Source organism: Otolemur garnettii, unplaced genomic scaffold, assembly GCF_000181295.1.
Source record: "Otolemur garnettii isolate 467f Iridium unplaced genomic scaffold, OtoGar3 scaffold00014, whole genome shotgun sequence".
Classification (NCBI taxonomy): domain Eukaryota; kingdom Metazoa; phylum Chordata; class Mammalia; order Primates; family Galagidae; genus Otolemur; species Otolemur garnettii.
The window spans coordinates 24,411,594-24,422,744 of NW_003852409.1; the positions used below are offsets into that span (position 1 = coordinate 24,411,594).

Consider the following 11,151-nt stretch of genomic DNA (forward strand, 5'->3'; position numbering starts at 1 on the left):
AGACAAGGTGGTCCTCTATCACCATACTATTCAACACAGTGCTGGAAGTTCTAGCCAACAGAATCAGGCAAGAGAAGGAAATAAAGGGCATCCAAATGGGGGCAGAGGATGTCAAACTCTCCCTCTTTGCTGATGATATGATCTTATACTTAGAGAACCTAAAGACTCAACCACAAGACTCCTGGAAGTCACCAAAAAATACAGTAATGTCTCAGGATATAAAATCAATGCCCATAAGTCATTAGCCTTTGTATATGCCAATAACAGCCAAGATGGGAGGCTAATTAAGGACACAACCCCCTTCAGCAAAGCGGCAAAGAAAATGAAATACCTAACAAAAGAGGTGAAGGACCTTTATAAAGAAAATTATGAAACCCAAAGAAAAGAAATACCAGAGGATATTAACAAATGGAAGAACATACCATGTTCATAGCTGGGAAGAATCATTTTAACATTGTTAAAATGTCTATACTTCCCAAAGAAATCTACAGATTCAATGCTATCCCTATTAAAATGCCAACATCATACTTTGAAGACTTATAAAAAATAATTCTTTGTTTTGTATGGAACCAGAAAAAAACACCTGTATAGCAAAGGCAGTTCTTACTAATAAAACAAAGCTGGGGCATCAGCATACCAGACCTTAGGCTGTACTACAAGGCCAAAGTGGTCAAACAGCATGATACTGGCATACTGGCACAAAAATAGAGATATAGTCATTTGGAATCGAATAGAAAACCAGAAAATGAAACTAACATCTTACAGCTACCTAATCTTTGATAAACCCAAACAAGAACATACACTGGGGGAAAGACTCCCTATTCAATAAATGGTGCTGGGAGAACTGGATATCCACATGTAAAAGACTGAAACTGGACCCACATCTTTCTCCACTCACAAAAATTGCTTCAAGATGGATAAAGGACTTAAATTTAAGGCATGAAATGATAAAAATCATCAAAGAAAGCATAGAAAAACACTGGAAGATACTGGCCTGGGGAAAGACTTCATGAAGAAGACTGCTGCGGCAATTGCAACAACAACAAAAATAAACATATGGAACTTAATTAAACTGAAAAGCTTCTGTACAGCTAAGGAGACAACAACCAAAGCATCTAGACAACCTACACAATGGGAAAGGATATTTGCATATTTTGAATCAGACCAAAGCTTGATAACTAGGATCTATAGAGAACTCAAATTAATCCACATGAAAAAAGCCAACAATTCATATTTTGATGGGCATGAGAGATGAATAGAACCTTCTCCAAAGAAGACAGATGAATGGCTAACAAACATGAAAAAATGCTCATCATCCCTAATTATTAGAGAAATGCACATCAAAACCATCCTGAGATATCATCTAACCCCAGCGAGCATGGCCCACATCACAAAGTCTCAAAACTACAGATGCTGGTGTGGATATGGAGAGAAGAGAACACTTTTACACTGCTGGTAGGACTGCAAACTAATACAACCTTTTTTGGAAGGAAGTATGGAGAACCCTCAAAGAACTCAAGCTATACTTCCCATTTGATCCTGCAATCCCATTACTGGGCATCTACCCAGAAGGAAAAAAATCCTTTTATCATAAGGACACTTGCACTAAACTGTTTATCACAGCTCAATTTACAATCGCCAAAATATGGAAACAGCCTAAATGTTCACCAACCCAGGAATGGATTAACAAGCTATGCTATATGTATACCATGGAATACTATTCAGCCGTTAAAATGATGGAGACTTTACATGGATGGATGGATGTGGAACACATTCTTAGTAAAGCATTACAAGAATGGAGAAACAAGAATCTTATGTAGTTAATTCTCATATAAGGACAGTTGATGACCTAGTACACGATGGGGGGTAGGGGAAGGGGAGAGCAGAGAGTGGGAAGGGGGGGGAAGGGAAGAACAGAGAGAAGGAAGAAGGGAGGGGTGGGGGTGAGTGACATTCATGACACACCTTTTGGGGACCGGATACAATTATAAGAGGGACTTTACCTAACAAATGCAATCAATGTAACCTGGTTCTTTGTACCCTCCATGAATCCCCAACAATAAAAAAAAAAAAAAAATTCAGAAAACTGTAATTAAAGGCCATTCTTAACCACTTTCTTGAGAAAGTTTCCATGCTCTCTCACTGCTGGAGTCTGTTCAAGTTGGAGAACTTCTGGAGAAGGTGGAAAGAGGATGAAGCCAGGGGGTGTGACGTCCTTCAATTGGACAGATAAGGTGGTGGAGTAATTCATGAACAGGCATAATGGTATTAAGAAACCTGTTTTAAAGCCCATCTGCTCTCAGAAGCATTTGTGATAGCTTACAATAAGCAGAGAAACAACACAAGAATAGAAAACTCAAAGGGAGCAGAAACATTGATTTAATCACCCAGGTATGTGTCTTCACATGATCTGGGTCATCCCAAAGGAAGGTTTTACCTTTATCTTCATTTACAGCTGAGACATTGGCTGAGTGGGTTTGAGCAAGTTGCCGAGGTGCCGGGGCATGTAAGCAGAGAAGCCTGGATTTAAAACCCAGGGGACAGATTATATCAGAAACAAAGGCTGGGCAAGTACAAGCAGTTAAGTACAATACTTTGAGCTGAGCTTCCTGGCAATCAAATCAACAATAGGAAGGGAAAGGTTTACACTCATTTTCTTCCCAGAAAATAATAATTAAAAAAGATAAACACTAGTAGAGCAAGAGACTCAAACTTTTTTCCTCGTTCTTAATTTTTTTTTTTTTTTGAGACAGAGTCTCACTATGTCACCCTGGGTAGAGTGCCGTAGCATCACAGCTCACAGCAATTCTCTTGCCTCAGCATCCCAAGTAGCGGGGACTACAGGCGCCTACCACAATGCCTGGCTATTTTGTTGTTGTAGTTGTCATTGCTGTTTGGCAAGCCTGGGCTGGGTTCAAATCCGCCAGCCCCAGTGTATGTGGCCAGCACCCTAGCTGCTGAGCTATAGGCACCGAACCCCTGGTTCTTAGTCTCAGAGCACTTTATTGCCTAGGTCTTTAGACGGCACATACAGGGCAGAATAATGGATGGAAGCAAGACAGTAATGTTTCCCCAATGACACCATTTATGAGATTCTGATGAGAAATGAGAGCCAAATGCAAGCAGCGGATCTCTACAGACTTGTCTGGGGGACTGAAGGAGTACAGCCCAAGTCCCTATGACCTACCCACCTCGCTCCTACTTTGGCCTGAGCACTGTGGCTGGTGTGTGGGGAATGGGGTAAGGGGGCAGGAGTGGATGTGGGAGGCAGTCACTGGGACATAGAGCACTTACTTCGAGCGGTATATCCACAAGAAAGAGCCTTCTGAGCTAAAAGCAAATAAGAAATAAAAACATATCATGTTACTTTTAATTCTGAGAAAGGCTATTTTTTTTTTTAACCATTATCCTTGAGCCCCAGGCAGAGAGCCTGGGTTTTAGTTACTTCCAGGTTTTCACCTTCCTTTGAGACATAACCAATGATGGCAGAAGACTGGGGAATTCCACTTGCAGAAACTTCAGAATATCAAGGAGATAGGAGTCTCTGGAGGATCTCAAATTGTGATTTTTTTTTTTTTAAAAGAAGGCAATTCCCTGTTGCACAAGGTGGCATCCCTGAGAGAGGTTCCATAGATGGGTCCTCTTTTGCCACCTACTGAGGTGCCTGGTGATGAAGGAGGCCCTGGAGGATAGAGACATCATCCTCTAGCAATCCCTCACCCAGGATTTTCCTGGGAAAATAAGGCCTCAATTGCAGAGCCTAATGCCACACCTGACTCAGAGCCTTCTACAGAGCAGAAGGCATTGTTTTGACTAAGGAAGGCAGTAGGATTTCCTTAAAGCACCAGAAAGTGCTGCCACCCAGTACTCAGAACCCCACCTGGCACGTAGGGCATGAATTTGCAGATCCAGGTTTACCAATCCCTTCTCCTCCCCCCTCCCTTCCTAGAACCCTTCACCATTGTGATGGTCACAGCAATAGCCACACTGCAGTGGCATTTTAACATGCATTCATCCTTCAAAAGGCACAGTTCAAATGCACCCTCCTGTGCCCTGCCTGATATGATTCTATGCCTGGCATAGTAGGTGCTCAATAAATATTTAAGAATAAGTGCAAAAAAAAAAAAAAAAAAAGGATTCCTCTCCAAGCCAAATATAGTCTCTGCCTCCTTGAACTCTCTCAGCCCTCTTCTCTACCTCTGATACCCTTTATCTACCTTTACCCTGGGTTATTTGCACACACACCCTATCACGCCCTATGCCCCTTCTAGATCATAACACCTTCAGAAGAAGAGTTCTATTTAGCTCACTTTGTATCCCTCAGAGCACTCAGTTCAAGGAGATGAGGACAATGATTCAGAAGATCTAAGTTCTAATCAGAACACAGACATATTTACTATTAAGTCACTCATCTATTCAGTCTCCATTTTGTCACTTAAAAAAAATGACAGTCTTTGACTAAAGGAAAGGTTACATAGTGGGTCAGAGAATGAGCTGCGGTCAGATGGCCAGGGACCTAAATCTTCCTGAAAATAAGAGCTTGAGCATTAATGCTCAACATTTCTGAGACTCTGCCATGTTTTTATCAAGAAACTTGGATAATGCCCACTTGGCAGGGCTAACATAAGAATTGGAAGTCATGCAGATCATAGGTTCTGGCACTCGCAAACACTTACTAACCAGCAACTACTATCTTCATAATCGCCATTATTATTTCAATTACAACTTCTAAGGTTTCCTCTAGCTCTAACACTCTGAGATTTGCTTTTAGTCCAGCTTCAAATCAAATGCTGTCCTGGATGACATTCTTTTAAGGTGCTTCACTGACATCATTCTATTTACTAAAAGTTGACATGTTTGATGTAGTTATTTTTAAATCCCTTTTATCTCAGTGCTGCCCACCTGTCTAAGGTCAGTATCCTCAGCTCACCTCAAGCCATCATATGGCCAGATCATAAAGTGGTAAAAGCACTCCCTTTGAAGCCTCCTGCAGATGTTCAAGTGGATTCCACACGTTAGAGAAGAATGTGGCCGGAGTCTGGGTGCCAGACTTTGTCCTGAAGAGCAGCCAGAACCTGCCCTGGCCACTGCACAGAGAAAGTATGCCCAGCACTGAAAAACAATCTTCTTTCCTGGTGGCCAGTGCCAAAACGCACATTTGGGCCTATGGCTCCCATAGTTTAATTTTATGAACCTCTCAAATTAGCAAAGCACAGCTCTGGCTACAATTCAAAACATCAAAGTTATCCAATCATGTGTTCAGAGTTGGAGCTTGAAGTTTATCCAAATAAGCATTCTGACTACCCAGGATCCTTGAAGGGCATTTGTTCTTCTGGGGGTTGGAGTTTTTCAACTGCTAGAGATCTTCCTTCTACTCGTCAAAATCCTCTGTGCTGTCCTCTGGAGCAAATGATGATGGTGCTGGTGGTGATGATGATGATGACTCTTACGGAGTGAATATTTGTATCCCCCCAAATTCATATGTTGAAGCCCTGCTCCCACTTCATATGCTGAAGTGTGATAGTATTTGGAGCTGGGGCCTTTGAGAGGTAATCAGGTTTAGATGAGATCATGAGGGTGGGATGTCCCTGATGGAAGTAGTATCCCTTAAGAAGAGGAAGAGACCATAGCTCACTCTCCTTCCGTCATGTGTGGATGCAGGGAGGAGGTTGCCACCTGCCATCCAGGAAGAACCCTTGCTGGGGAACTGAATGGGCTAGCACTTTGATCTTGGACTCCCTTGCCTCTATGTGAGAAATAAACTCCTGTTGCTTAAGCCACGGAGTATGTGGCATTTTGTGATAGCAGCCTGAACTGATTACAATAATGGTGACAATTAAAATTTACTGACTGCTTATTAATTCTATTGCTCCAAATGCTTTATACAAGAATTTATTTAATCCTACCAACAATCCTATGAGGCAGGCATTATTATTATTATCCCCATTTTTAAAGAGAGGGAAACTAAAGAACAGAGTGGCTGGGTAACTTGCCCAAGGTCACAGAGGAAGTAAGTGGCAGCCCAGCTCTAGAGTGTGGTCAGGGTATGTCCTCAGCCCTCAAGTGCCTATGGAAGCCCTGGGGCCTCCACCACTGAAACACTTCACCATGAAAATATGAATGGTGTTGAGATGGCTGTGTACAATTCAATTGTACGGTAGTCTTTTTGAACCTGAGAGCTAAGCTTTTGCAGTGTCCCTTGAGTTGAAGCCATCATACATTCCTGTAGCTGCTTGTGGAGACTTCTTTCTGTCAGAAGCCTCTCCCAGCTGGAATCTCCAAGGCATTGTAATTTCAAAAAACACAGAGGCAGCTCAGATATTTGGGATAAAGCCACAGATGAATTTCAAAACTCAGAAATCTTTAATATATTTTGTTTCCCAGAGTTTTTAAAAAATAACACCCAAAAGTTTTAGCCAGGCACAAGTGAATCACCAGCAAATCAGCGTATATTTTGCAACAAAAGTCAACAACTTGATTGCTCCTTTAAACTCTGCAAATATTTTAGGACTGCAAAATTTAGGGTGGACTGCTCATGAAATTCCTGTCCACAAATGTCTTAAGGTAATTCTGCATCTGTTTATACAAATTATTTAAAAGTACATTTTGGAAAAAAAATGAAATAAAGTGAAATTACATTTTGGGCTTAATTTGACCTCATTCTATCTGACTCTAGCCTACCAGTACGTTAGGAACACAGCAGAAAGGAAGATAACTAGCCAAAAGTTATTATATAGGGGAGCTCTAATGATTTTAAAGACAGTCTAGGGCTCAAGGATTGGGAAGGGTAGAATTCTTTATTTATGGTTTGAATTAATCCTAATTTTAACTCAGACTGGTGACTTGGCTGATACCAATAGAACGGGGTCGAAACCGTACTTTCATCAATATCATTTCATCATGTTTCATAATTACCTGTTGATATATTCCCAAAACACAACAATCACAGTTGAGGCAACCAGCATTGAGAGAATTACTTTTCCTTTGACATTCATTATTTTCTCCTAGGAAAAAAGAAAAGAGGAAAAAGCAGGTTACATAAATGAAATCTAGAGCAAGATATGGTCATAAAGAAATACTTCTGCCCATATTCTGTCTAAAGGGATACACTTAGGAATATTGAACTAGAGGGGAGGAATGTATTCTACCTTAAATTGCATAGGCCTTGCAGGGGCAAGTCAGACCAATCCATTAACACAGGAGGCCGCCTGTGTTGGGAACGCTGCTAAGGCCACACTGGGGCTCAGAGGGAAAGTGTCCAGATCCACCATGGGTGGAGGAGGGCGAGGGAGTTGCCTCCTTCGTCAGATACCCCACCTTTTGGCACATGGCTGTGAGGAGCCACTCTCTTCCCTGGCTCCATGTCCTCGGTGTGCTAACTACACCCAGTTTAGTGGAGATGACTAGTAGGCAAGTGGACATTTAAGTCTGGAGTTCAAAAGAGAGACGTGGGCTAGAGACATGTAATAGGAAGAGTTGTCCACATTTGAAAGGAAATGAATGAGGTTACCAGGGAAAGAAAGGAGAGAGAGAAAAAGGAAATAAGGCGGCCCTGGGCTGAAGCCTGAAAATGCTGACATTGAGAGCTAGAACAGAGGAGGAGATGAGGGGAAGAGGCCCAGGAGGTAGGGGGAAAACCAAGAGTGAGGACATCTGGAAGCTAAGAGGAATCAGTGGCCAGCCATGCACCAAATGTTGCTGCTTTTATAAAGCTACCTCCCACCCCCAGCCAGCCAGTAGCTGAGTCTCCCTTCTTTCCTTGGGCTCCTCTATCACTCTAGTCACATTGCTACACACGTTGACTTTGGAGATGGCTCATACAGTAACATCCCACATGGCCTTGTCTCCTGTACCAGTTAGTCCGTGAGCTTCCCGGAGGCAGGAGCCATGCCTTTTTACTCAACCTTGAAACCCTACTTCCTCACATAGGACAGACAGGGTCCTCAATAAAAGTTCGGTGAATGCATGAAATCAAATGAGATGGACACTAAAATGTGTCCCTTCTGGAAACAGGAAACTTTCCAATTCTTTTCAAAAGATTTCTTAGATGATTCCAGTCTCAGATCTTGTGTACTCCATCACCTTTAATATTAAATTCAGATAAAGAACAGAAAGAACAGAATTTTCAGCCAAAGCACTCTATTCCTTCTTGCGTAGAAAATAAGCTTGTTTAAAAACAAAAAGGCCAGGGCTGAACTCAATATTACAACCCAACCTCACGCTCTCATACAGCTCTGATGGGGAATGTACAAGAGACCTCCAAGAAGATGGACCTGCAGGGCCCCAGCCTCTGGCTCAGGCTTCTTCCCTATAAACCATGTGAGCTGCCTACTACAGCCCAGGGGCCCAGGAGCCACTGCAAACTCCAAAAATGCAGATGGCTATAGGCAACTCAGCCTCACTGCTGGAAAAAGTCACTAGAAGTCTGCATCAGTGGCTCCAGCATTGAGTGCCAGTCCTCCACCTCCCTGTGCTAATGTCTTCACTGCCAGAGGAATGTGGATAGCGGTGAGCCAGGGGCCTTGGAGTGAGGTTAAGAGATTACAGTCTCAACTTTGACACACAGATCTGAGGAACCCTGGGCAATGGTCTCATCATAACTCCAAAGAGTTTGGAAAACGAACACCTTTTTTTTCTTTTTTTTTAAGGTCTCTCTCTGTCACCCAGGCTGGAATGCAGTGACTCACTGTAACTACAAACTCTTGGGTTCAAAAGATCTCCCACCCCAGCCACCCAAGTAGCTGAGACTACAGGTACATGCCACTATTCCCAGCTAATTTTCATATATTTTGTAGAGATAGGGTCTCACCATGTTGCCCAGGCTAGTCTCAAACTCCTGGCCTCAAACAATCCTCCCACCTTGGCCTCCCAAAGTTCTGGGATTATAGGCATGAGCCAGCACACCTGGCCTCCAAACACTTTTTTGTCATTCAGTTGGCATCATGATCCTGACATGAGGCCAGCTATATGTACAATCTTTACCCCATTGTGTGAGACTGATTCTTTTTGTGGATATTGCTGTATTTTATTATGGGGTGCTGCTTCACTGGGGAAGCTGTGTAAACTACGATTAGAATCCACATCCAAACATTCTGACCCTAGAGTTTCAGATAAGAGATTGTGGAACCTCTACTGGATCTCATTAAGTTGATTACTTCATCTTTAAAATGGGATTAAAAATAGTGATGATTACAGAGATGATGTCCATGAAATACTTACTGCTGTTTCTGGCATAATATAAGTGCTCAAAAAAAAAAAAAAAACCTGCTAGTTCTTATCACTGGTATCCATAAAATAGGCTATTGGGATGATAGCACAGCACCTGGTACTTAGCAAGGGCTCAAAACAGATTTGAAGGAAAGGAAGGAGGGATTTGGAATATAAGAACATGTTATACAACCAAGTGCAAATAAATGCAAATGCGGCACTGACTCTATGGGTTTACCCATCTGTTCTGCGCCACAGCCTCACGAAGTCCTCCTCGGAAGTGGGATGTGACTTTGATTTTCTTTGATCAAGCCCCAGGCGCTGCCATAGCCCCTTCTGTACATTGAGCAGACAACTGTGCAGCTGGCTGAGCGTCCCCAGCGTTCCCAGCCCCACCTGCTGAGGAGCAAATGCAAATTGTCTCCCAGCAGGAGAACATGGGAGAAATGAAACTCGCATGGTGGAAAAACGTGAGCGTTTCCTGGCACTTAAGTCAGGGAAAAGCCCAAATCAGATACACTTCCTAATCCCCTCCCAGGAGATGCAGGTGTTTGATTTTCTTTTTTTTAATTTCAGAAATTAGCATCAGAGGCAAGTCGTAAACCCCATTTCTTTCTGGACTTTGTAGATGGCTTGAATCCGCCTGCGTTTTTGCTGTAGTCACTCTTGTTTGAGACTTACAATTGGAAGCCGTCCAAATGAGCCAATTCTGCATCATTTAGCAAAGCACTGGGAGTGGGTGGAGAAGTGATTCCTGGAATCTGGAATCCAAGTCTCCAGGGAAGTAGGGGTTGGCAGGGTGGCCAACAGGTCTTTTAAAACACTTTTGTTTTTCTCTCTAGATAAAAACTGAGGCATTTGGCAACAATGTGGTCTAAAAGTGCTTCTCTTATGTCTTTGTTTCAGAAGTTTTAAAACTTTTTTAAATTCAGAAGATGAGTGGTTGACTGTCTTATCCACCAATAAGAAATGTGGATGTATCCCCATCAAAGCACCAACGACAACTCTGAAGAACTTAAAAAAATAGTACTTTGTTTCACATGGAACCAGGAAAAAAAACGAAATAGCCAGTGCAATTCTAAGAAATAAAAACAAATCTGAAGGCATCACGTTATCAGACTTCAGGTTATGCTACGAGCCTATAGTGATCAAAACAGCATGGTACTGACACAAAAATAGAAATCTAGATCTATGGAACAGAATAGAGAATCTAGAGATGAAACCATCTGCATATCACCATCTGATCTTCAATAAGCCAAACAAAAGCATACACTGGGAAAAGAATCCCTCTTGAATAAATAGTGCTGGGAGAACTGGTTAGTCACATGTAGAAGACTGAAACTGGACCGGCACCACTCAACACTTACAAAAATTGACTCCTGCTGGATAAAAGACTTAAATTTAAGACATAAAATGATAAAAATTTTAGAAGAAAATGTGGGGGAAACTCTTGATGATGCCTGGGAAAAGATTTTATGAAGGAGATCCCTTTGGCAATTGCAGCAATACCAAAAATAAATAAATGGGACATGATCAAGCTAAAAAGCTCCTGCACAGCTAAGGGTACAACAACTAAAGCAACAGACAACCTTCAGAACAGAAGATATTTGCCTGCTACAAATCCCACAAAGGGCTGATAATTAGAATCTACAGAGAACTCAAACTAATCAACAAGAGCAAACAATCCCATCTATCACTGGGCAACAGATAGGAACAGAGCCTTCTCCCAAGAAGACAGACCAACAGTCAACGAACACATGAAAATATGCTCATCATCCCTAATCATAGAGAAATACAAATCAATGTGGAAATATCACCTAACCCCAGCCCGCATCACAAAGTCCCAAAGCTGCAAATGCTGGCGTGGATGTGGAGAGAAGGGAACTTTTACACTGTTGGTGGAACTGCAAACTAATATAGCCTCTTTGGAAAGAAGTATGGAGA

General features: G+C 42.2%; 1 protein-coding gene across 4 annotated transcripts in view; it reads right to left on the reverse strand.

Annotated features, from left to right (window-relative positions):
• Window positions 1-11,151, reverse strand: part of LOC100961603 (N-acetyllactosaminide alpha-1,3-galactosyltransferase) — a 79,833-nt gene that overhangs the window by 18,978 nt on the left and 49,704 nt on the right. For 3 of the 4 annotated variants that reach the window (XM_023510616.1, XM_003785264.2, XM_023510615.1), the window contains exons 2-3: window positions 6,916-7,004; window positions 3,295-3,330 (exon numbers count right to left, since the gene is read on the reverse strand). In XM_023510616.1, the coding sequence (XP_023366384.1) occupies window positions 3,295-3,330; window positions 6,916-6,995 (116 nt within the window). In that variant the 5' untranslated portion in view covers window positions 6,996-7,004. Of the gene's footprint in view, window positions 1-2,387; window positions 2,521-3,294; window positions 3,331-6,915; window positions 7,005-11,151 lie in introns of those variants that run through there. The other variant, XM_023510617.1, reaches the window with a different exon arrangement.